This window comes from Aptenodytes patagonicus, chromosome 4 (genome assembly GCF_965638725.1).
Source record: "Aptenodytes patagonicus chromosome 4, bAptPat1.pri.cur, whole genome shotgun sequence".
Taxonomy (NCBI): domain Eukaryota; kingdom Metazoa; phylum Chordata; class Aves; order Sphenisciformes; family Spheniscidae; genus Aptenodytes; species Aptenodytes patagonicus.
Window position 1 is genome coordinate 11,551,408 of NC_134952.1, and position 27,159 is coordinate 11,578,566.

General features: G+C 45.6%; 1 protein-coding gene across 1 annotated transcript in view; it reads right to left on the reverse strand.

Annotated features, from left to right (window-relative positions):
• The window catches only part of CPZ (carboxypeptidase Z), a 37,447-nt gene extending 13,837 nt beyond the window's left edge, over positions 1 to 23,610 (reverse strand). Inside the window, exons 1-6 of the mRNA XM_076337573.1 lie at positions 23,523 to 23,610; positions 10,042 to 10,065; positions 8,429 to 8,803; positions 7,423 to 7,635; positions 5,103 to 5,299; positions 3,990 to 4,151 (exon numbers count right to left, since the gene is read on the reverse strand). Coding sequence (XP_076193688.1) covers positions 3,990 to 4,151; positions 5,103 to 5,299; positions 7,423 to 7,635; positions 8,429 to 8,803; positions 10,042 to 10,065; positions 23,523 to 23,610 — 1,059 coding nt within the window. The remainder of the gene's footprint in view (positions 1 to 3,989; positions 4,152 to 5,102; positions 5,300 to 7,422; positions 7,636 to 8,428; positions 8,804 to 10,041; positions 10,066 to 23,522) is intronic.
• Positions 23,611 to 27,159: the final 3,549 nt, after the last annotated feature.

Consider the following 27,159-nt stretch of genomic DNA (forward strand, 5'->3'; position numbering starts at 1 on the left):
TCCATCCCACAAGAACAATTTTAGGCACAATTAGAAAACGGCTAAATTATTTCTGTGTAAGTACAGGGAATGGCCACTACCCTTTTTAAACCTGAATCTCATTTCTGTCAATTATACTGCAATTAGTCACTGTCTCCATGGCTTTCAAAGATTTCTTTTTTCCCTTTTAGAAGCAACCAGACTCATTTTTCTAAAGACTATGCAAGCCTTCACTGGCACAGACTTCCAAATTCTGTTTGAATCAAGCCAATTTAACTGACTTCATTTCAGATTAAGACTGAAGTCTCTCAGTCTGAGCCCTCAGACCACTTATAACAATAATTCATAATAGTGGGGAACAAAACATGCTGTACAGCAAGGGTTACGGGGAGGCAGGAGCTGTCCTGAGTTTATGGGGTTGGCTGGGAGCTCGCTTTCCATTTTCTGATCTTTTTACAGCACCCTGCAATACTCAGATAATTACTGTAATAAGGCAGGTAATAAACACTATTAAGTAAATGAAAGCTGAGAGGCTGGTGTTGAAACACCCAATCTAATGCTTTTGCGTGCACAAAGCCAACTACTGTAAGAGCCATGGGTTCATCTGCCTGACAAAATTGAAGCTCATTATGGGAGAGCTGATTTGGCTGTCCTGTGATACCACCGGCAGAGGAGAGGGACTTGAGGCTGTGAGACCGCTTACTGCCAGGTTTCTGAACCATGTGAAACTGCAGTCGTCAAGGAGATTTTGTGGTGCCATCCAGGTCACAGGCAAATTGGTTCCCTCATTTGCTCTGCAAAGCACATAGATTTGGAGATGCTTTGGGTGTTGTTTTGGTCAGGACCCACTTTGGGGTCAGGAGAATATCTAGAGGTTCCCTGAGGCTTGGTGCTGTGAGGAATGAATCATTGGACCATCACCTTATCTGAATTTCTTCTTCAAAAACAAGAAAAGCTTTGCAGGAGAAGGGATGTATTTATAACCCTGGGTCTGCACCCACTGAGGCAGAGCTCAGACAGAGGGTGATTGTGTGCCAAGGCTCCCCGGTCCCTTGTCCGTGGTGACAGACACCCCTGGGTGACCAGCACTAGGGCAGAGCTGGCCGCAGCAGTGGGGGTAACTGTGGGAGAAATGTTAGGCTGTCTCTATCCAGCCCTCTATAAACTGCTATGATGTTACGCAGTGTCTAAGAAAGCTAAACACATGGTTGTGAAAATGACTTGGGCAAGTGGCTGCCTACTGCTGACCATCCCAAAGACCATCAGAAGAACCAGGGCAGAAGCAGGACTCAGAAGAGGGAATGGGGAGGTTAGAGCCAGAAAATCCAGAGAGTTATGGGGACTCTGGGCTGCACAGTGTGAGACAAGCTCACAGCTTGCACTGGGCACTGGCACAAAGAGGGGTCAAAGCCATGTTTCTCCTTCCTCAGTGGTGCTTGGGCCTTCAACCCTGCACCTCTGGATGCAGAGAGAGAGTAAGTACACGGCTGGAGGGAGATCTCCATCCTTTCCTTCATACCTCAAAGTCTTCTGCACAGCCACTATGTCTAGTCTGAAAGGGCAAAAGTAGCTTTCCTGGATACCTCCACAGAAAACCAAAGGCATTTTCAATGACTTTTTTAGGCGTGCCAGGCACTCCCGTAGCCTGTCTGCACATAGTTCAGGGGACAATACAGCCCATGAAAGAGCTCCCAGGAGACTGGCACCCTCACTACTGGTTCTGCAAAGGGCCACGCAAAGAAAGGACTCTGTCTGGTAAGTGAGATGTTGCAGACACAATTTGACTCATATCTTTGTGGACAGGCTAGTGGCAGTGCTTGGTGGCTGAGCTATACAGCCCTGGCAAGAACTGAAGTAAGTGGCTGAGAGTTCATGCTCCTAAGGCAGGGAACATCTCCCTTTAAGCATCTCGCCCAGGAAAGCGCATACAGTAACGTGGGTCAAAAAGCCTGGCAGGTAACAGACCTGCAATTGCATGGAATGGCCAGCCTTGGCAAGGTTGAGAGCAAGACAACACTGGCTGTCAAATCACGAACCCAGTGAGAAGCTGTGACCAAGAAAGATGGGCTCTGCAAGAGTGTCTGAAATAGAACAGTGACTCCCAGTAAGCTAGAAACATATATACATATATGTTTATAGTGACTGTTGGTTTATTATATATTTTTAATTTAGCATGTTCTTCTGAGTAAACATTATTTTATGTTACAAAAGCTGGCAGGTTCCTGACTAACTGAATAATCTTGTTTTGCTCTATGGGAACAGGATGACAGATAGTGAACTAAAGTGAGCCATCTTCAGAGAATTGCTGTGAAACAAAGGCATCCCCAGTCAAAGTCCTGGCTTTAGAGGATGAGGAAGAGGGTTTCCTAAAAAGAGAACAGGGATGGCTCCGAGCCTCAGTCCTGCATGGGAAAGCAAACCCGCTGGGAGACCAGGTAAGACTCCATAGTGCAGCCAGCTTGGAGCTCACACTGCTCACACCTGCAGTGCTCAGGTCCTCTTTGCAAACAATGTAGTTTCACACCAGGTATCTGCAAGGCTGGGCTTAACCCTGCTCCTGAGATTCTTCGTATTTGTTCATACACCATTCATTTGTTGAAGAAAACTTTCAGTTTGACAGCTGGTTCTTAGATGTACAGCCATGAAAACTACTATGCACAAATGGGGTGAACCAAAACTATTATCTCTCTAGACTTTTCTCCTAAAATCCCCTTCTTTTTCAGCTGTTTTCATTTGACCTCAGGCTCCACTCCACATGCTCTCAACCCTTCTTTCCCATCTGAGGCTCTGCACTCTACTTGCATTTACCAGCTCACTGTTATCTCTCATTATTCAGTCAAAAGTTGGAAACTATTAAGCCTGTGACCTTATACTCATGTAGAAATCTAGTGACATGAGCTAGGTTCTGTACAATTACATGCATAAAATAGAATAAACTTCTTGAGCTTAGTTATGATAAAAATCAGTGGTCTAATACAAAGTGCATTACTGAGCTTTTCACAGCCTTGCATCTTCATATGCACATTATCCTGAGAAAGTGAGATGCTTTTATCCAGAGCTCACTACTGTGAAATGGGGTACCAAAACACTGGGGCAGCATCAGAGATGCCTTTGGGATTTAGACCTGGCTTCATATGAGATCACCTGCAGCAGAGCAGAAAACTGAAGTATGGTCTCTCAAATCTTCTGCTAATACACCAGCTGCTGAAACAATCCTGTGCCTCACCTGTCTGAGGCTTTGTGATAGCAATAAAAATTGAATTAGAATAAAATGAGTTTAAAAGCAGAAGAAATTTGGCTTCCTGTGTTTCTTCTTTTAAGGTGAACTAAGTTCCCATGGGAGTTGCTAGTGTCGGGGGCTGCCGGGCTGCCAGTGACACAGGTAGGACTGAGCTTTGCATTCCTGAACATCACATAACGCGAAGCTTAGTGATGATGAATGCGAGGCCCTGCAGTGCTGCCTCCATCCTGCTCCCCAGGACTGGAGGCAGCAGCAACTCTCCCTTCCAGCACCACTGCAGCCTGACAGGCTGTTTCCATTGCTTCAGCTGGTTACAGTCATTTATAACCATACTTTTTGTGGAAAGCTGATGCCACACAACTTCACATGAAGCCTTTGTATGTTTTCCAAGGCAGAAACCACTATTGCATCAAACCTGTGCAGAGCTTAGTGCAATGAGAGCCAAGTCCATAAAGTCTTTAACATGCTACCACAGTTTAAATCACCAATGATGAACCATTACACACTCGTGACCCCCTCCTAACAGTCACTATTCTTAATATAAAATAGTAAAATCCAAATTATCCACAAATTTTCCCAATGATTTGTGACACCTGCCTCTTTGGCCAGACCTACACCATGATTTTTCTTGCCAATTCTGAGCCTGTCCAATTTAGTACTACTTATAAAATCTGATTAGCAGAGAATAACTTCAGACCAAGCAATCTCAGTTTCTTAATTCCTGACTTGCTCTGTAGTATATGTGATTTATAAAATTTGTAATTCATACCTTACCCCACCAGTAGGATTGTGGAATGGGGATGTGGTCAAGACGGGCCCCACGAATCCCGGCTCTTCTGTAAGCCTCAGACGTCAAATCAGGGAAATTTCTGTTCAGGTCCAAGTTCTGAGCTGTCTGTCGTCCAATGACCCATCCATTGTAACCAGCTCCCTAATTTGTAACATAGAAGCCAACCTCAGAATAACTTCCTGTCTCAAAATGTCACGTTGTGGAAATTGTTTAAAATGCCATTTTAATCAAGGGGAAGTTTTAAAAGAAGTAAACTGAAAACGTCTATACTGTTAAAAAAACACACATATTAATCATTTTTTTATCCCCATGACCACTAACGCACTAACTACCATGCAGGAAGCATTTCACTCACCAGTGGTGTGACTCATGAGAGGAACACAGCAGTTTCTTACTGAGCACAGAGCAGCATGCAGAGTGGGTTAGCGGAGGAGAAAAAGAAAATACAGCTGACGCTCCAAGACAAGAATGCAAAAAACCCAGACTCACACAACAGACAGAGCTCACCATATGAGCAACACAGAAAAAGAAAGGTCCTATTTTCGTGCTAATGGTGCTCGCGATAAAAGTGAGGTGAAAAGAAGAATGTCAGGTAACATATAATAGAAGTTGTGCTTTCACAGGTCTCCTTCAGGCACCAGCTGATCTCTGAAAAGTGCCATCCCTTATTAAAGCATGATAGTACAGAAAATATTCACATTTTATTATACCTGCTCTTCTACAAGAGGAAGAATACCTATTCCACAGTATTAAACTACATTTCCTTATAAAATAATTTAACAGTCATTACAGTGAGTCAGTAGGCATTTTGTTTTAGAACTGATAGCAGAGAGTGCTAAATGTGTGAAAAAGTAACACAGTCATTCCCACATCATCGCATGCAGGCAGCAAAAATGACAAACATGGCTCTGATTTCCTCTTAGCTCTGTTCACATCATCTTTGGAAAGCAACCTACCACCAACCAGGCTGGGATTCTGGCTGCTGATTAAAGCTCCCTCCCATATGTGACACTCCCCTCCCAGTTTGTCCTTTCCCATGGGGAATTTTAGAAGCATGAAGCACTGAACATTTCCTTATAAAAAGTCTTTTACCTCTTCTGCAGCCAGTTCATACCCATCAGGATTGAGTGAAGGTAGGAGATGAATTCTGGTGTTATTAATCAAGGTCTGGATGCGAGGATTCCCGAGAAGATACTCCGAACACAGATACTGTGCGAGGTATATTAGCAGTTCTTTCCCCACAACTTCATTTCCATGCATATTGCCAATGTACTTAAATTCTGGCTTGACTGTGGAATATGAAGTAATGAGATGCTTTAGTTTGATTATACCTGGATGGCTTCCAAAAGCAGAGTAACCCAAATAGCTTTCTGATGAGTCAGAAAGTTTTATTTACACTAATTTAATGCATACATTCCTGTAAATAGCACACCAGTTCCAGGTGAATTTCCCTCCATTACAAGTCAGTTCAGCAACGATTTAAATAGTGTGAAATAAAGTCAGTCCATACTTTCAGGATCCCAAACTGTAAGAGGCAATCATTGCTCTGAGCTTTTGCTGGACTCACCATTAATTGTGAACAAAGAATGTTGCAAACAAAAATGTCAAGCCACGGCTGGGAGGGAGCAAAATACACCCCTGGCACTCTCACTTACCTTGGGCGGCTTCAATACCTTATATTGTCACAGATCCTAGAAATGACCTGCAGATGTGTAATATATTACCCCTCCATTTGGAACAGAAATTAGGTTGTGCATAAAAAGGGGCTTTTAGGCTAAATAGCCTTGGAATAAGACTATTAGAAACATATAACTTCACAATTCCCTGCAGTTAGTCTCTCAATTTCCATCCTTCCTTAGAGATTAACAGAAAGTAGAAAATGGATGCTCTTTGGAGACACCCTTTCCTGTCTGTCCCTTCATCTTCATCTTTGATCCTGGCCAGCCTCGAGCACTAGACACTGGAGGAGGGCTGGCACGGAGCTACTATGCCAGCTTGCTCAGGCTGGCAAAATCTCCAGCTCTAGAGCTATTTCCACCCTCTTTTATGCTGTCCTGAGCAGCATGAAGCAACAAATTTAGAAGGAAATGCTAGGTAACCTGTTAAACTACCATGTTTTATCATGCCATAGCACAGTTTAAATTTAAAAGCCTGATTCATAGGCTTTGTGTTTTCCTGGCAAATGGAATATCAGCTTAAAAAGACACCTGCAACTTCTTTTCTTTACACAAGAGTGGAAGGATTATAGGCCAGGAAATAGTAATGTAGATCTTTGCTCTGTTAAAGATGTCTACTGGGATCTTGATCAAGTTTAAAGGCATGTCAAAATACCTCTACGCCATGCAAGGCAGCGTGGACGAGAGTAAACAAAGCTAACACCAGTCTTCGCTGTCTTCTCTGCCTCCCCTGCAGCATAGCACATAGAGGACACAGTAGCTTGACCTGAGATGATAATCTCAATAAAGTATTAAGTCAGATGTAGTTCAGTTCTGCTACACTGCTGAGACTGCTTTGATGCTGGCGCTAGTCTGATGAGAAGCAACATGAGCTTCTTGGTATGCAGCAATGGCCACAGCAGTCCACCAGATTTAGTCAGGTACTATATTTGAGCTGGGAGCTGGTAACTGGAAAACAATACCTAATACTCCCCAAGAAAATGATCTGCATTTTGAACAATTTAGAACATTTAAAAATCTGGCCCTTACTGTCGCAGTGATGAATCTGCAAAACAGAGAACAGCACTGTTCCCCTTTGCATAAAAGTGTGAGGACAGATATTCCAAAGGTGTTCAGGCACTTTGATAACATAAATTCCTGGTATCATTCACCTGTTACACTGACAGGTACGGCACTGACCTGAATCTCTGTTCAGGAGGATTGTTTTCTGTGCTGCATTGCCCTTTTTTTATGTGAATGTCCTACTGTATCTGAGGCCTTCTCACAAGTTGTACATATTTTAGGATGTGAAGGACTATGTTTAGACTAGGCACAGGCATTACTTGTAGGAAGTGCGTAGGGTTTGACAGTGCAGTGATAAATAAAAGGAGACTGAGGAAGTGGTAGATGATGGAGAGGGCAGGTCAGTAACAGAAAACTATCCAAACTTCTTTGTATGCTGGGCACAAATAAGTAATAGCCATATCACTGCAACCAAGTACATGGTCATACCTCTAGGAACAAGGAAAGTCAACCATGGTCATAAACTGAGGTCATAAAGTTAGGAAATTGCAGCCGGACTGTAACTGCTACAGTGAATCATCAGCTATTGCTGTAATTCAGGAACACAAAGGAGGAGAAATGTTTTTGAATCAATGTTTTTTGCAGTTTAAGTGATATCCCATTAAAAGGACCTGTTTTCACTCACATAATCTGGAGTTCCCTCAAGCAACCTGATCAGCACTGATATAACTCACGCAGTTCATGGTGTCCAGGCTTGGTTGAAAACTCAATCACAAAAAGATCCTTCCCTTCAAAACTGCGACCTATGCTGTAAGTTGTTGCAATATGGGAGCACTTAGAAGCAGTCTTCTTCAACGTGCTCACCATTTGGGAATATGAATGGTGTTTGAACTGAATAAAAGTTGCTGGCAAGTCTGAAGGCAAATCTTCCTCAACTTCTACTTCTCCTGCAAAGAAAAATTGTAACACGGTGTTTAAAACCATGGTACTCAGAGGATTGTATGAATGCCTGCACTTTTCTGCAAAATACCTTTTTCAGTAGTAGAATAATAGAAAATACAGCCACAATTAAAACCTTAAATCTATGTAGTACATCCTATACTGTTTATTGTGGCATATTTTGTTTGCAAAATCATACAAATGCATATGCAAACTGACAAATATTTTGTGCAACCTCTAGTTATAATTTGGCCTTTGGCATGCTTAGCACATTGTAGTCACAAAATGTACAGATTTTTCCCTTTGAATCTGGTGGATCAAATTCATTTTTTATGAGATTCAGCTGTCTTCAGCTATCTGGATCTTCTTCAACCAAACAAAAATCTGTGACAATCATTAATGAGATTATTTTAATGAGCTGTTAAGCTTGTCAAGTAGTCATGAATTTATGAGTGCATTAAAGTTTCAGTTTTTAAATAAAATATTTCAAATATACAGACAGCTATCACACAGGGCAGGGCTTATCTAAGTGCACACTGGCAGTCCAAACATCTAGCTCTGAGCTGCCTGTCTTGATGCTCTTTGTGTATGAGGGAGAGAAATAGATGCTTCTTGAGCACAGTTTAATTAAGTGTTTAAAATAGGTGGAACAAAATTAATCACACCTTACAGGTGTCTATAAAAATGACAAGCTGAGATGACAAGAGGAGAGGTTTTGTGCCATAGACATGTCAAGCTGAGTGAGATGAGACCCTTCCCATCTAGACGAGTAAGATGTGTCAGCAGAGCTTCCTTCCTTACCTCGCAGCTTTGCCAGCGGGTCAAAACATCCCTCTTCTTCCCCAGCGAAAAAGCGGTCACAGTCTAAGAAGTAAGGCCAAGCCATGTCTATTGCATCAAAGGCAGGGAGGCAATTTTTTTTCAGGTTTTCACAGACATGCCTGCAGGGCTTTATAACTTTGTCCTTTTCGCACTGCGGGGCCAGCACCGAGCAGCCCAGGAGCCTCAGGTCCGGATTGCATTCTCCCTGGAGCAAGTTGTGCAGCACGCTGATGAGGATGTACTCGGAGCTGTACTCAATCACTTCTCGAGACTTCTGATCCAGAAAATTAGGATACATTGTTTGAGTATAGGCAACATCAGTACAAGAACTTAAGGCAATGTCCACGCATTTTGCTGTGAAAAGGAGATGAACATATGAAAAATAACTTGCTTTGCTGACACTCTGGATAGTTCAAAAACACGCTCAATGAACTTATTTTTTTTGTTCACAGATAGACTGGAGGCAGTTTGCAATACTCTCAAATGAATTTGATGTCTAAAACCACTTATAGAAAGATGATGGAAAGTATGCTTGGTCTGGAGATTGATTGCGAACAGTTTGATGCAAGTAGATGTCATTCAGAATTCAAATGGTATCTGACAATTTGATGGGGCACCAGGGGTTATCTGATTTATAAGCACTGTTCCTAAAATAAGATTTATTTTGTTAATTCAATACCTGAACAGCAATGAAAGGACAAATCCCTGGCCAGAAAACACTGGAGTACCAGGCCCACATGGGAGTTCATTTAACAAATAGCTTGGAAACCACCAAAATTAATAAAGCCTGGTTTCCAAAGGAAAGGTTGTCTCATACTCAATTAAATCTTATCTGATTTAAATTAAGAATACAGTTTGAGCTTATTAAACACCAGAGAATCCATAAGAGAGAAAAATCCCCTGTTGAGGTGTGAATTTGCTGGTGTCTAACATGGGAAAAACTCAGGTTCCTGAATAAAGTGTATTTGTGGTATCACTTTCTCCCCTGTCCTTGCCTTTTAGTATGGATTCACTGACGAGGTGTGAGATCATATATATTTTTTTCCTTAGTGGAGAAGGTATCAGTAAGATATCTCTCTTCTTTGCTTGGCCCTGCAAAATTTGTAAGACTTTAATATCTCTGAAACTGCAGCCCCTCTGTGAAGTTTGATTGAAATTGCCCAAAGAGATCAAAAGTTATTCTGGGACTTGACTCAGAGGCAAGCAGGCCCATAAATGTGCTTACACATATATTTTCATAAACCTAATACATTTTAAGAAATCAGGTCAAAAGGTCTTAGGAAGGATAAATGTCAGTAATACCTTCAACCCACTCAGAGGTGAAAAGGGAGTAATAGAGAGATGTCTCTTCATAAAATTACTGATTATTACAGTAATGGGCCTACGTTTGAGCCTCCTTCTCTTGCTAATGTCTCTGGCTGGTAACGAATACCATTGTCACAGCAGCAAAATCCTACCTTGTGTGAAAGAGATCATCTCTCTAGGAACAAGACCTACTATAGCACCAACATTGGAAAACTTGTCAGGAAATAATGAAGAAATACTTAAGGTTTTGAGATTCTCCAAGGACAGCAAGCAAAGTTACATCATACCTTTCTGTACAGTTTGGCATTGACCTGCAAATAAAGAGGAAAAAAAAGCATTATGGGGCAGGTATCCGTGGTAGCTCCTTCATGTTAGGAATTGTCCAATCTGGTAGCCCCACAGAGGCTGCTGCAGCTCTGTGTCCTGAGGTCCAGCCATACCAGGGACAAGCACGTATTCCCAACAGGCACATTTACATATATGCACAAAGAGAAAACACAGTACAGGCAAACACAACCAGCACCAAACGCATCATCCTGTTCCCCTTTCTGGCTGATCAGGATGAAAGACCATTGATGGAAAAGAAGTACAGGAGGATCCCTCCAGTAGCTCATCTTAGACACACTGGAACCCCAGTAGCTAGGCTCAGTTTAGCCAGTAGCTGGCCCCGGGATCCACTGATCTCCCAGTTGCCTCATGCGCTGACACACATGCTGGTCTCTCTGGTAGCTGGCCCAGACCTAGGGTCTCACTGGTAGCCAAGTCCCAGACGCCATGGTCTTCCCAGTAGCTGGCTTGGATGTCCTGGTTCCTCCAGTAGCCAACTCTGAGACCCTCCGGTCTCTTCAGTATCCAGCCCAGGATCACAGCCACTTAAATACCCAGCTCCCAAATCTTCTGTCCTGTCCACTGCTAGTCCAGCTTGGTGTTTGCTAGCAATTGCACACACTGACATACACACTCAAGGCACACGTACTCTGGTCCCTCCAGCTGCTGCACCCCAGACACACAAGCCCCTCTGACCCGTGGTCTCACACCAGTCGCTGGCATGTGGAGCCCCATGCACCTCCATCCACACACAAAAAAAGAGAGACCCTCACCCAGGCAGAGTTGGAAATGGAGTTTAATAAGAAGACAGGACAGACTGCAGGGATCAGGTGCAGGGCATTGCCAGACAAGCACACTGACCAGCCAGTCTTTGATCCACTTTAAAAAGGGAGGACTTTATAATATATCTGAAGTGTGGTTGTGCAAGAAATCAGATCTATGTTTGAAAAAGACGTTGAGCTGCCCAGCCCTGACAACTTGACAATATTTCTAGGCATGCTTAAAAACTCTAAGTTAGGTGCCTAGGAAATTTCACTAAGGAAAATGTAGGTCTTTGGTAATCTGGTTTAGTCTAAAAGTCCATGTGAGTCCTTCTGTACATACCAAGAGGCCTTATGGATCTTCCCTTAACAAATCTATTGGTCCCACATAATGCTGTGCATACCTTCTTGTAAAGCAATTAAGCCTTTGGTGGATATGAGGGGACGTATTTCTTCCCCATCTTACTTCATCCTATCTCTAGCAACTGTATTTTATAATCCTTTTAATAACATCTTAAAACTAATTATTTCCCTCCCCAACTACTCTCACGGGAAAGCTTTTCCAAAAGCTCACTCCTCTAATGGCTAGAAATTGCCTTTTAATTTCCTGCCTAAAAGTATTCGTGGCCAGTTTATATCCATGCGTTGTTGTGCCAGCATTGTCCTTTAGCTTAAATAGCTCTCTGCGCTCCCTGGTGCATGCCTTCATCGTGTGTTTGCAGAAAGCAATCAGATCCCATAAGCTTTCTATTTACTAGGTCAAATAAACGAAGCTCTCTTGATTTTGAAGGAACGTGGTTTGACAACCCAGGAGAGGCCTCTTTTGCTCCTGTAGCCAATGAATCTACATTGCCCTTCTCCAATACTGGCAACTAAAGAAAAATATCGCTACCAAGGTATTGGAGCTGTTTTCACCAGTGCCTCATAGGAGCTAAGCCACTACATGCAAGCTTTTTAAACACCAACAGGTCTGCTTTCCTTGTGATGTATTGGGGATATAGCTGCGTTGCTATTTCTTCTAACTCTCACTGGGGGGACGGGCATCTAGCTTCTTGCTCAGTGAATTGAGCATTTGTCCTCGTAAGACCAAATTCATTATGTTTTCTTTTTTTCCTACTAAGGAAAGTTTAAACTTCTACTCCCGGCATATTTGTTTAAATGTAATCATCTGCATATGCGTTGCTAATGAGTTGATCATTCTTTAGCCAAAATAAAATCATTATAATGAGAACAAAATTAACCCTGGAATTTTATCTTGGAGGGAGACGTTTAATTGGAAATGAGTCTGGTTCCATATTATGAATTGTCATTGATCCACATTACCTCATAAAATAAATGAGGGATCAGAACTAGCAGAAACAGCCCATCTCCAACACCAGTAAGTTCTGGTAAGCAGCAAGCTGGAAAAAATTATATCCATACAAACTCCTTTCCTGGCTTGGTACTTTATGCTAATAGCCGTAAACAATACCTGGTTCATCAACAGTGCCTTCCGTTAGAGGATTTCAGTGTTTCCCTTAGTTAGGCACAATCCCCTCAGTGAGTTAGTTATTAAGGTCAAGGCATTTCTAAAAAAGCTTCAGATCAGCCAGATACTGCATGTAGTTGTACATCTGGGGATAACCAAGGAATTAGCATTGTGTACAGTGCTAGCTGGGAAAGAGAAAGGAGTGATCTCTTGTTAGTAAGAGCTCCAGCAATAAATCCTGCTGATAAAACTGGATGACACTATCCTCCCTGAATCTGGATAGTCTTATATCCTAACTCCATCACACCCACAACAACTTGTGAGGCCTTGCACACAAGTCTGGAGCCAGCCAAATGTTCCATACAGAGGGGAAAACTTGGTGTGGATGGGACTGGCTTGAGTTCAGCCATGTCCCAACAAGCAGAGTGACAGTGTCTCTGGTTATCACAAGGGTCGTTAGCAATGAATCCCCTTCATTACTTCAAAGGGTGGCTAAGAAATATTGGACACTTTTTTTTTTTCTCCTCAGCAGAAAATTACTATATTGTAGCTATTATTTTAGACTAGAGGGTCGTGTGTGCTGAGTGCAGTTCTTCATGGGTTCATCTGGGGAGTATGAGGGTCTTTCTACAACTGCTCACGTTTCCTCAAAGGTAAAAGGCATTTCCCCCTACTGGCTCTGTGACCAAGCTACAAATGTCCTTTTTGTTTGTCTCCTCGACATGCACTGATCAAATAACGAAACTGAGGCACACACGATCTCCCAGACCACTATTACTGTGCAGGAGTGCTATAGCCATCAGTCAGTTTGATACGTGGCACAAACCTGTTCTCAACAGTGTCTCAGTATTCTGCTTATTCAGCTGGAGCAAAAAGGTATTCTGGCAACATGCTGGAACAAGCAGAGGAAACCAAAGGGAAAATGCAGCAGGCGGGGTCTGGGCATGGTGCTGCTGCTTCCCCCTGCTCTGGCTCTCTGAGCAGCAGCAGTCTTGCTGTGTTTAGCAGATGTCTCTTTCTGCCCAGCTGGCCAGAAAGAGCTGTGTCGGGAAGCAAAGGATAGCTGATGGAAGAGACATGCAAAATTTCGCTAAGTCATATGCTGTAGCTGGGTTCATAAGAGGACTGGATCGTTTTGTGAGCAGGAGTAGGTGTTAGCACAGGAGAGCTAAAGACAGCTCTGGTTTCAGACTGCCTGCTACCTGGCTTCTACACTTTGTTATTTTTACCATACTTACAGGGAGAGGCAATCTATTAAGCAACACAGCTATTACTCATTAACAAAGATGCTGACTGAAGAGGATAGATTTATTTTTAGATGAGGAACCCAAATCCGTATAAACATTTCCCATGGCAACTGAAGTTGTTCATCTCAGTATGTGATAAGCAGGGGTGATTCTTCAACACAGGGTAAAGCTTTTCCACTACTTTTGGCCCAGAATGTCCCTCACAAACTCAAAGCTACCAAGACTCACTCATTGACTAGCAGCAAAACTGACTCCCTCCTCCTGGGTCCTAAACCTAAGCCTCGTATTTTCGCAGCACACCATGCTGTTTTGTCCCTGTCTCTCTCTGCCAGAGACATCTATGCAGCTTCTTCTGCCGTCTCAGAGGCCAGCTCTACCCAAACTGCAGCACCTCTCCCCACCACAGTCCCCTGCAAGCTGCCATGTGAGCCATACATCAGCCACAGCTCTGTCGTGTAAACACCCAGGAGTGAAGCGGCTTGAGCTTCCAGGTTATCAGGAGTTAATATATATAAAAGCAAGAGAGAAAAGGTCTGGTTTATACCAGACCTTGCTTTATAGCAAGTCTTAAATGTGCAAGTGTTCTGATGTGGTGTTTGGACTTTTCCTATGTTTCCTAATGCCAATGCTTGCATATGTTTTGGAGGGTGCGGCTCTGCAAGGGCCAAAGATAATTCTCCAGTGCGTGTACTTATATAAATAAGTGTTAATGCACGTAACTGGAGAGCAGTTCAGAGCCTGCCTGCCTGGAGAGCAGGCAGCAGGAAACTCTCCAAGGCCAGCTCCTGAGCTGCAGCTGCACGCTCTGCCCCTGCAGCCCTGCACCCGCGGGGTCTGGGTCTCTGCACACAGAAATGACCAACAAATCTGTGTCCCCACCCATTATAGCTCGTTTTGTTGAAGCTCCGGCAATGCCAGTTAGAAGAGTTCAGCCACTCCCTTTCTCTTTTTCATAAGAGGAATGACAGGCAATGACATACAGAGTTTCTCAGGTCTTCAGATTAACTTGGCAGGCTTCAGTCGCTGCTTCTTTTGTGCTTGAAAGAGACTAAACCTCTTCCATTTTTTGAGCAGACGCTTCCCTCGCCTCCTCTCATAGTCCCATCAGCGGGCAGGTTGGTACAGAGAGACCTTTTTCTTCCCGACCCAGAACAGCCTTTTCAATTTTTTATGTTTATTTTTGTACTCTAGCTATTCCACCAGAGCTACAAAAGTCCTTTCAGTAGCACAGCTTCTATTTAAGATTATGGATAAAATAACTTATTGAACAGGAGAAAAGCCATTTCAAGCTTTCTGAGCCCTCTCTATAATACACGCTTCTGGTTTTAATTTGCAAAGGCAAGCTTGAAAATCTACAATGCAGCACATACATATTTTACTGCCAAGCTTACATTTTTTCCCCTTGATGATTCAGCACTGAAAGAAGCAAGCTGCTGTGATTAACCCTAACCCAGACAATAGAGCTCAACAGCTTCTTCCAGTGCCATGGCTTGGCTGGTTGCCTTTTTGAGAGCAAAGCCAACAGGAGACTTGTGCACTTGAGGACATGGAATAAGCCCAAGGGCCAGTCTTAAATTCAAAATATCTAAATCATTCAGTGAGGCTTACACAATTGCATTGTTATGACTGACAGATCAAACAAGATTAGATAATTTATCTTCTACAGACCAGCACACCCCCTACCAGCTTTCTGGGTTTCTTACAATATTGTTTTAAACTGGAAGACATATGTATTCATTTTAGTCTGTCTACAGTAAAAACCTCTGCTTTTCCAGACAAAGCATTTCAGTTTCTGATCATATTAGCATTACTCTCCTTGCGGTTCTACATGGTTCATTGAGTCAGTCTTTGCAATGCTAATCTGCCTTGTAACACTAAAGAGACAAAACTCGGTATCAGTGGTAATATGAAAACACTGCTGGGCTGTACCATTTTGCAAAACATTGCAACAACACCTGCAAATGGCAAAGCACAGCCTGCCTCCGGAGCCAGCTCCTGGCTACAGCACGAGGACAAGAGAAGGACAAGATCCATTATAGAATACTATAATGGATCAGAATTGCCAGGAGGAGTGTGCAGGAGGAGTGGAGAAGTAAGGGGACTAGTGGCAGAAGAATGAGGCAGTTGAGTAGCTTGGCTGGGGAGAAAATTGTTGAGCAGAAAGCCCAGGAGAGAAGGCAGCTACATATCAAAGGCATACATGCAGGGGCAGAAGTGGAGAAGATCCCCAGCCAGAGAGAAGGAATTCCAGGAAAACTGGAGGCGAGAAGAGTGATTGCAAAAAGCAGCCCACGTGGTGAACTCCTTTTTCCGGATACATCAAAGCTTTTGTGAGTAGAGGACTTAATTCCTGTTACTAATCTTCCACTCCAGCAATTGCCGTAACTGCCCCAGGGCAGTGATGTGTTTGCAAATGGGCAGAAGCAATATGCAGGAGCCCTACATGCAGGCAGTGAGACAAGCCCTGTTTCAGCCCTGCTCCCTCACATGAAGAAGCCTGAAAGCACCTGAAAGAGATTAATGCCTAATCTGCCTTCACTTTGCAGAGCAAGAACACAGCAGGAAGACGCAAGCCAGGATTCGTTGTTAATCACCCTTCTTTCTAACCCACCTGCTGCCTGGCATTCAGTTAAACACCCGTTTTTATTGAATTACTGAAGGTGTTTCCACAGCAATGACAATGCAAACAAACAGGACTGTTTCTCTCACAGGACTGGTCTGGGGCCTGGGATAAGTTGCTGAAGCTTTCACATGGGTGATGGGAGTTCACACAACCTGCAGACCACAGGTCAATCTGTGCAAATGCACTCCAAGACCTGCCACTTGGCAACAGCTCAAAGCCAACCTCAGTGGTGGCCAACAATTCTCATTTGTTTCTAATTGTCCAGATGCAACTCAAACAGGGCTGCAGGAGCCTAAAAGCACTGAGGAAGAGTATTCTGTCTGCCTGTCTGTCCCCATATTACAGTGGAGATCTGCTACAGGCCACCTGACCAGGAAGACTGAGCGGATGAGGCCCTCTATAGACAGGTCAGAGCAGCCTTATGCTCACAAGCCCTGGTCCTCATGGGGGACTTCAACTACCCTGACATCTGTTGGAGGGACAACACAGCAGCACATAAGCAATCTGAGAGGTTCCTGGAATGCGTCGATGATAACTTCCTTCTCCAAGTGGTAGAGGACCCAACCAGAACAGGTGCTACGCTGGACCTTGTTCTCACCAACAAGGAGGGGCTGGTGGGGAATGTGAAGCTCAAGGGCAGCCTGGGCTGCAGTGACCATGAAATGGTGGAGTTCAAGATCCTGAGGGCACCGAGGAGGGCGCACAGCAAGCTCACTAGCCTAGACTTCAGGAGTGCAGACTTTGGCGTCTTCAGGGATCTGCTTGGTAGAGTGCCATGGGACAAAGCCCTGGAGGGAAGAGGGGCCCAGGAAAGCTGGGTAATATTCAAGGATCACCTCCTCCAAGCTCAGGAGCGATGCATCCCAACAAAGAGGAAGTCAGGCAAGAACGCCAGGAGGCCTGCATGGATGAACAAGGAGCTCCTGGACAAACTCAAACACAAGAAGGAAGCCTACAAAGGGTGGAAGCAAGGACAGGTAGCCTGGGAGGAATACAGAGCAATTGTCCGAGCAGCCAGGGATCAGGTTAGGAAAGCTAAAGCCCTGAGAGAATTAAATCTGGCCAGGGATGTCAAGGGCAACAAGAAAAGATTCTATAGCTACGTCGGGGATAAAAGGAAGACAAGGGAAAATGTGGGCCCTCTCCGGAATGAAACGGGAGACCTGGCTACCTGGGACATGGAGAAGGCGGAGGTACTCAATGACTTTTTTGCCTCGGTCTTCACCGGCAAGTGCTCGAGCCTCACCGCTCAAGGCGCAGAAGGCAAAGGTGGGGACTGGGAGAACGAAGAGCTGCCCACTGCAGGAGAACATCAGGTTCAAGACCATCTAAGGCACCTGAAGGTGCACAAGTCCATGGGACCCGATGAGATCCATCCGCAGGTCCTGAAGGAACTGGCGGGTGAAGTTGCTAAGCCACTATCCATCGTATTTGAGAAGTTGTGGCAGTCTGGTGAAGTTCCCACTGACTGGAAAAGGGGAAACACAACCCCCATTTTTAAAAAGGGAAAAAAGGAAGAGCCGGGGAACTACAGGCCAGTCAGTCTCACCTCTGTGCCTGGGAAGATCATGGAACAGATCCTCCTGGAAGCCATGCTAAGGCACATGGAGGACAGGGAGGTGATTCGAGACAGCCAGCATGGCTTCACCAAGGGCAAGTCCTGCCTGACTAACCTAGTGGCCTTCTATGATGGAGTGACTACATCAGTGGACACAGGAAGGGCTACAGATGTCGTCTCTCTGGACCCCTGTAAAGCCTTTGACACAGTCCCCCACAACATCCTTCTCTCTAAACTGGGGAGCTATGGATTTGATGGGTGGACTGTCCGGTGGGTGAGGAATTGGTGAGATGGTCGCATCCAGAGGGTAGTGGTCAACGGCTCAATGTCCAGACAGAGACTGGTGATGAGTGGCGTCCCACAGGGGTCCGTACTGGGACCCGTACTGTTTAATATCTTCATCAATGACCTAGACAGTGGGATCGAGTGCACCCTCAGCAAGTTTGCAGGTGACACCAAGCTGAGTGGTGCAGTCAACACACCAGAGGGACAGGATGCCATCCAGAGGGACCTGGGCAAGCTCGACAAGGGGGCCTGTGTGAACTTCATGAGGTTTAACAAGGCCAAGTGCAAGGTCCTGCACCTGGGTCAGGGCAACCCCCGGTATCAATACAGGCTGGGGGATGAAGGGATTGAGAGCAGCCCTGCCGAGAAGGACTTGGGGGGACTGGTGGATGAAAAGCTGGACATGAGCCAGCAATGTGCGCTCACAGCCCAGAAGGCCAATCATATCCTGGGCTGCATCAAAAGAAGCGTGGCCAGCAGGTCGAGGGAGGTCATTCTGCCCCTCTACTCTGCTCTGGTGAGACCCCACCTGGAGTACTGTGTCCAGCTCTGGAGCCCTCAGCATAAGGAAGACACGGACCTGTTGGAGTGGGTCCAGAAGAGGGCCACGAAACCAATCAGGGGGATGGAACACCTCTCCTATGAAGAAAGGCTGAGAGAGTTTGGGTTGTTCAGCCTGGAGAAGAGAAGGCTTTGGGGAGACCTGATTGCAGCCTATCAGTACTTAAAGGGGGCTTATAAAAAAGATGGGGACAAACTTTTTAGCAGGGCCTGTTGCGACAGGACAAGGGGGAATGGCCTGAAACTAAAGGGGGGTAGATTGAGACTAGATAGAAGGAAGAAATTTTTTACGCTGAGGGTGGTGAAGCACTGGCACAGGTTGCCCAGGGAGGTGGTGGATGCCCCCTCCCTGGAAACATTCCAGGTCAGGTTGGACGGGGCTGGGAGCAACGTGATCTAGTTGAAGATGTCCCTGCCCATGGCAGGGGGGTTGGACTAGATGACCTTTAGAGGTCCCTTCCAACCCAAACTATTCTATGATTCTACGACTTCTGCATGGTACCTCCCTGCTCAGCCCCCACTCAAACAATGGCACCTGTGACATTTATCCAACATTTAGTCCAGGCTTGAGGAGGGGATAGCTATCACACGGCCTGAGGAGCCCAAAGGGGAGCACGGTAGGTATCAGCCAGACAGCACCCCCAAACAACCACTAATTGGCTTTGTGAAGGGAAAGGCAATGTCTAGAAATGTTAGGCAATGTCTAGAAATGTTAAAGGGAATCAACTATTACTCTTACTAAGTCTTGCTAAACACCTAGCTGTGCCTTAGGGCAGTGGGGTTTTTGTTCAAGTTTTGACTTCTATGTATTTACACATCCACGCTTTAAAAACGTCTGAACAAGTATTCTGAAGAAAACTTTGCCTTCAGATTAAAATCATGCATAAACTATTTCAGCAGTAAAAGGATATACCTGTGTATTATATTTTCAATATAAACTTACTTTCCCCACATAAGTGGCTGTTTCTGATCCCATTTCCCATGTTAGATGTAGGTGAAGATCAGAGTTGCTAAAATAATAATTGTGTAGAAATACTAGAGTCAGTGGCGGGAATCCAGAGCAGCTCACATGACTCGGTGATGACAACCGGGTTTACGAGAGCTGGAATTTCTCATCTTGTGAGCATGCATGATGTAGACGCTAGTTCTGCATTTTTTTGTTTTGACAAGACTTGGACATATCCATCTCGGGTGCAGCAGGCGAGATTCCTACAGCTTAGGCTTTCCCACACATGGCGGCACAGCACTGTGGCCACGCTCCATGCCTGCACCTGCCCGTGCCAGCCACAGCAGGATGAAGGACCCAGCTGGCACCACTGGCCCTGGGGCAGAGGAGCAGACCCCAGCCCACTGCCAGGTCACCCAGTGCAGTCACGTGCATGAGAGCAGTAGCAGCTGGAGAGGGTCTGCCTCTGTGTGCACACACACATGGGTTTCAACCAGGAAACAGGCATTAGAAATGTCAACAGCAGGTGAACTAATATGCTCAGGTCCCACAAAGCTGGGGCCAGCGTGAAGCTCATGGAGGGAAATGGCTTTTCCCTTTCACTTAGCAAAAGCTATGGCACACTGTGGAGATGGGAACAGCAGAGAAGGAGAAGGGAAAGGTGTAGCATCTATGTGTGAAGACACTTTTTCTGTCAGTCTGACTTTCCAGAAGACAATCAGTCTTACTCAATGCCATAGCTTAGAGAGGAACCAGGGCCACAAAACCTGTTCTGGGCTCCAGAAGAAATACAGTACCTGTCCCCTGCCTCCCACCCTGGTGATTTTTCCCTCCCCAGCTCTCTTCCTTATACCTCCCCACTCCCTCCCATCTCCAGTGGTTAAACTTGGAGACCCTCAGGATGGGGCAATGTCTGGCTGAGGAGCAGAGCGAGGCAGGATGATGGGAAACACCAAGGTGCTTGGGAGAGGAGGAGGCCCACCGGTGCCAAGCGTGCCATCCAGGGCAGCGCTGGGAGCAGCGCTCCGGCTGCTTTCCCACCTCCCCAGCTTCAGATCAAACAGCTCCGGTCCTCAGCAGTGACATCTGACGGGCTCTCCCATGTACCCGAAACACCTTTCCGCTGCTCAGACGGGGAGCGGGGCTGGCAAAGGCTCAGGTGCGTTTAAACTCAGTCCAGCTCCGGTGTTTCCCCAGATGCCGTCTGTACAAGCTGAGGAGCCCACACGGTGGCACCACAGACGGCGGCGCGGCCCCGAGCCGGTCGCGGAGGCTGCTCTGCAGCGCCCAGCGCCCGCTGCCGCCCGGCCCCGCCGGGAGCGGGGACCCGGGCAGCGGCAAGCGCTCGGGTGTTGCTTCCCAGCTCACCCTATAAGCCCTGAGGGTTCGCACAGGCACTTGAGCACTGGCGTACCTCTGCCCTAGAAGTCCCCAATAAAGCGCTCTCTGAACACGAGTGATCGGGAAAGGTTTTGTCGCTGTTACTCTTCAGCCTTAGCCTGACCCCTGGTAGCATCTCGGTGGTAGAGCTGGACCCAGTTGCAAAGAAAGTCACCTGCTTTTACTATTTCAAGGCATGTGACTTCAGCCTGCTTCTACTTTGTTTTTATTTTTGTTGTCAGTGATGGTAAAGTGCTGCATTTCACTAATCACCACAGGAATACATGTCAGCAGCAGAGACATGCACAACTTGGATAAAACAGGAACCTGTGCTATTAGCTCCCTCCACCAAAGGAGAAACATGCTAAGCTGTACTTTTCTCACCCAAACTAGAGGCTATGAGGCCAGTAAAACTCATCAGGGTCTGGAAGTGCTGCCTCGCAATGGGGCAATGTAGCATCTTATCACTGGGGGAGACAGTGGCTTACTGGCTCCCCAAGCATACAGGACACAGATGGGGAGAAGGGATCTGTCCTCTCTCAGTGCTGTGGTTCCCAGCTGCTGCTCAAAAAGCTCCTAACAGTGTGTGTGATGCCTGTGCCATATTATGGGGCTGGCTGACAGTAATCATCTCCTTATTTTACTAAACAGAAAAGCACAAAGCATTTTGTAAGGACCTTGATATTGTTAGCCATGTTTCATTTTGGTTTCTTATTTAAAAAGAAAAATCAGTCACAGCAGAGCAAATATGACCAGGAAGGCCAGGCAGCCCGCAGAAACCAGCTCCAGTCTTGCTGAGAGTCAGTGGCACTGGTTCCCGCTGCCCTTCTCTCCTGCACAAGCAGCTCCAGGCTGGTCTTCTGCAGAGCACTGCAGGTCTGGCCACCGAGATCCACAGAGATCTGCACAAGGGATCCCAAAACAGGGGAGAAACTCCCACTGCTACAGCTGAAGGCATAACCTACTGCCCTGGATGTTGAGGGGAGACCCCTGCAAGGTCTACTTGTGAACATGTGGAGCACCGCAGTTCCCTTTTCATGTGGCCTGATATGATCTTATCTCCCCTTTACAAAAGGAAGATCCTTGAGAAACCTGGCAGGTCTCTCAATGTCCAAGCTGCTACTTTATTCCCTGGTCCAACATCCCTCCGGTGTGAAGTGTGCCCCTTCCTCACGTTGCACACCATGTAGTGATGCTGGCAGCTCACTTTCCCTACCACTAGCCATCCCTCTAGGGCCATATTCAGCAGTCCAGTCCCACAACATGCAAGGTGTATTTCCATCACCTGCCTTTCCTCAAGCCCTTACCTAAAGACAACACAGTTGCCAACACGCACAAAATATTCTGCCACAGCAGAGTTACCCCTCGATGATCCCTACATTTGTGGTTGCCAGGATTAATACCCCATGGCAAAACTTTGATCAGCTGGAACCAGAGCAGAATCATACCTCACAGAGAAAAGGCATGCTGCAAACCACACATTCTCTTCCTGTAATTGGCTGTAAATAGTCTACAACACTTCTCCTTGTGCAGCTTTATCCAAAAATAAAATCCTTTCAGGCTGTGGTAGACCTCACTTTGATGTCCGTGGGAACAGCACTCTCAAATTATATGCAGTACACGGCACATGGACTGCATTGTGGAGCAGTTCAATGCCAGTGACAGTCTACGGCTTATATTTAAGCACTGAAATATAGCTGAACTTCCTTGGGTAACATTAAGGTCAGTTTCAGGTTAACTTATCCCTTCCTGTATTCCCATAAAATAAATATTTTTCTGAATCATTTTGAGTTTGAACCCTCTGAAAATAGTTTTCCTGGAATAGACCTTGTCTTTCCATTGTCCCCACATAAGTGAAATCTGAATTAAGTCTTCTTGATTAAAAAATACCATGTATTTTTAAAAGATACTGTTAATATTTTTTTGTTAGTCAACTGGTTACTGAACCAAAACTTTTCAATTCTTTTAGCAGCATGTTCTTATCTAACCTTGATTCTAATGGGTAAATCTGCTTTTCCAGCCAATCAACTCATACAAATTCCATATTGCTTATAGCAAGCTAAAACACACCCTACAGCTGTCAGATCCTAATAAATCTTCTCATACTTTGGACTTGAAATAAGTAACCTAAAGCTGAATGTAAGGAGATTTTTTCTTAAGCAGAAAAGCACACAGAAGGTCAAAAGTTCATCTTCTTGCAATCTGACTACCACATTCCTAGAAGGCAAGGCCAGAGATGGGGCAAATCCTCTGCATTCCCCACGACAGCGAGAGGGATCCTACCAACTGGGAACTCCGTAAATTGACAGAAAGACATGTCTACATGTGGCCTTAAAAGACGGTGATGGGGAAACATTATATTCCCTTACATCCCAGACTTGTTTTTCTGTTGCAGAGCCACACCACCACCTGCCTTCCCATCCATGCCTCCCAAGCACAACCCCAGTTTCATCACTGGCAATCTGCAGATTTCCCAAGATCTGATCCCCTCATCTCTAGCGGAGAGTGACAGCTCCTGCCTCCCTCGCCTCAAAGCTAGAGCCCTTTACTCTGCTCATCTCCAGGAGAAGGAAGGAGAGAAGAAGGGGGACTTTCGGGGTGGTTAGCCTTACCTAGGGTCTCCTGGCCGGTTTCACAGCGGGGCGCCGGCTCGGTGGCCCTAAGCAGCCCGCCGAGGAGGAGCAGGAGCCTCAGGACCATGCTGGACCCCTTTACGCAGGCAGCACAGTGATGTGGCACTCGCTGCCTGATGGAGCGGCTCCTCTGCTCGGAGCCTCAGCGAGGCTCTGGCTCTCCAAGCTGCAGAGGAAATCAGTGCACTGCAAGGGCATGCCCACGTCTCATAGTATATGCAGTCCAGGCGTCAGATTTCAGCTAGCATTTGAGCTTGGAAAGCAAAAGGCTTTGAGAAAGAGAGGGAGGAGGAATGAGCTCTCCCTCCCCTCTGCCTCCCGACCGTCTGCCTCTTGCAGCCTGGTTTACAATTTCATAAACAGCTTGAGTGAAGGGGGGACCCTGCAGGGATGCGCCTGCCTGCTCCTCACTCACGGGTCCAAAGCTTTTGGTCTTCATGCAGCAGTTTTCCTAAGTGACATGGGAGCTTCATTAAAGCATGTCTCGCTGAAGCCGAGCACGACTGCCTAGAGAGAGCAGGGCGAAAAGAGACAAACAAGCAATCGAAAGCAACTTTCCTCCCAAAGGATGGTATTTCATAACCCACTTAACTGCAAGTTTAAAACACAACACGACAGAGAAGGCACTCTAAGCTGCATCCCCTCCAGCACAGCAAGAATGGGAACCGACAAAACAGCCACCAGGATCTCCCTCTGCATGCTCTTCCTGGGCATTTTACTTAAGATAAGAACCAGTTTACAGAAGCAAACTTGGGGGGATACCAGTCTTTTCTGTCTATTCTTAAAAAAAACAACTTCACAAAAATGTAGATAAGATCCCAGAACAGCAATACAGGCTTTAACTGGATGGTAAATCTATATTAAGATTATCTTAATTTTTTTTTTTTTAGTTTTTTTTGTTTGGTTTTGTTTTTTTCAGAGAAATATGTATGTTTTTGTCCCTATGCAACAGGTATGGTGGAGAAGCTTGCCTTAGGTAAGATGTGAACTCCTCATTTCTTACCTACACATCAAAAAATATCCTGTATCACAGGAAAAGGAACTTTTCTTCAAAAATCTAGACCAAAACAGACCAAAGCATCCTATCTTTCCAGGCAGTGCATGTTCCTCTGAGGACAGATACCTGCTTACACATGAGAGCAGAGAATCTGTCCTTGCAGTCAGAGCACACTGGCTCCTGCTGATCACTATCAGAGAGATCGGTAGGGAGTTATGATGCTATATGATAATGTAACCAAATAAATCCACCCATAGGGAAACACACTAAAGAGGCTGGTGGGGCAGGAGAAAGCTGTATGTGTCTTGAAAAGAAATTGGTGTCTCATATTTGAAAGAGGTTACACTGCTAGATGGATTGGGAAGCTCAGCAGTAAAGTACGTCCTCTGCTGCCAGGCTCTCCAAGGGAAGGTGGCTTTTCTTGCCTCCAGGATTTCCTACTAGATTTGGAGACTGCAAAGTCTGCCTTGGGAGTAAACAGTACCAAAACCCATCAGGGTTCAAAGAACAAACTTCTAAGGACAAGAATATTATTTAGCTGCCTTTTTTCTGCCCTGATCACATAGCAGCATGTCTGGACTTTGGGGGGGGGGGGGGGGGGGAGATAGTACCAACAGAGCTCTGAAAGTGTGGTCTCCAAGGGCAGGAGTACTTCACCATCTGCCCAGCTCCCCGGCAGCCTGCAGTCAGCTGCTCTGAATACCAATCTGCCACATTTGTACCTGAATGGTACAGCCAAGGGTGCGTCTGAGCCCAAGGTTTGCTGTGTGCCTGGGCCGTGCATTTTGTGTTAAAGGGAGAGAATGAGGCTGCCCAGATCTAACCTAAGTGATGTGGCTAAATTCTTTACAGCAAAAAAAGGCTGTGGAGATTATACCTACAGACAGAAGCTGGCCTCCAGTCCTTGGAAATGCTGAAGTCTTTCTTGCAATTTTCTGCAGCCCTTAAGAGTATGGAGTGACATCTCCCCATACATCCCAATGCTTTTTGAGGTGAGCTCTGCTGCAGAACTAATCCTTCAGTAGCTGTAACCCCTCAGCTTTCCCCTTTTCTGTCTTTTTCTCGTTGGCATTTTCTTTTTTTTTTCTGCCTGTGATTTCTCACTCGATTTCCCATCCTTCAGCCTAGGCACTATATCCTCGTGAGAGTCTCCTCCCCTCCACTGCACTTCAGGCCACCAGCCCCAGTTTAGATGCTACATACTTTAGGACCACATATTTTAAAATACCAGCAAACATAAGTCCACTTTACCGGGATCCCCCAAAACATTTTGCAAACCACTGACACCTGCTTTCACCAGCGCTATTAGCCCTACTGTGATACTCCACATTCATACTGTGCTCCATATTTATCTCAATTACTAATGAGACAAAGTCCTATCACACTGGGAATACTGACTCGGTGTCATTTGGGAATGTCCATTCGTTATTTCCCTGAATTAAATGATTGTAGTACACATTATATCATTTCTTGTTCTCAAAATTATTGTATCCATCTAATATTATTTGTAGCTTGTCTATGCATTGATTTCCACACACACGCCCAGTTCAACCAGCCTTTGGGCCATTACATCATACTCATCAGAATCAAATGGAGACAGTATTTTCTCTGCTTTGCATAAGGCAGTACAACTTGGTGATTAACTTGGATGAGCTCTGGAACAAAAAGAACATTGTGTCTCATCATCATAGCAATATGCTCAGCCTAATTAGCCCTGCCAAGGGTCAGGACCCCTTGGCCTCAGTGCAGGCTTTCCAGGACCAGAGCTACCACTTTTACACATGGCTGCAACATGGTACCCTCATTCCTGTGGGTCACCTTGGGTTTCTTTATGACATTGTCTAGAGCTACAGGGTGGTTTTAAGGGGCCACCATCACAGATGACAGGAGCAGAGCTCTACCCACGCTTTGTGCTTCCAAGGCTACATCCTGCCCCACACCATGATCGTGTACACTTGGGCTGCCTAGAAGCCATTTGAAGCTCTTGTCTTCCCATTTTGATTTTTCTTGACTTCCTTAAAGGATCAAGAGGAAGTATTGAGCAGGAGGAGACACAGAGGCTTTTGGCATTACTGTCAGAGATTACCCATACCCGAGGCTTGCACATCCAGGTTTGTTCCAAACATGAGAATGGGAGAACTGGCCTGGCTCAGAGTTAGCTCACCCCCTGCAACACCAGGGTACGGTGTGCTGTATGGCTCCTATACATACCAACATACTGCTGAGTAAGCTCTGCACGGGTATGCACAATGAAGGAGCAGTTGGTTCAGTAAGTTGTATGGTTAAGGACTATTCAGTATAACAGAATAAACAAGTAACAAGGAAAGTGATAAATTAAACCCACAGATACTCAAGAATTAATGAGCAGCTGATGGAGACATTAACAGGGACCAGAACATGTTGGTCACTGACTGATGGGCCGTTAAAGCAATGATTTGGGCACAGCCTTGAAGAGGGTCAGTCTGAACTTTGTCACTGATAAGAAACATGAAATGTGATTATCATTAATATTATGGGATATTAGAAGTGACTTCAAGGACCATGCCAAACTTATTATGGCCTGCTTAGGGGAAGGAGCAAAGGGAGGGACCAGAGTGGATCAGGGAGGCACAAGAGTAG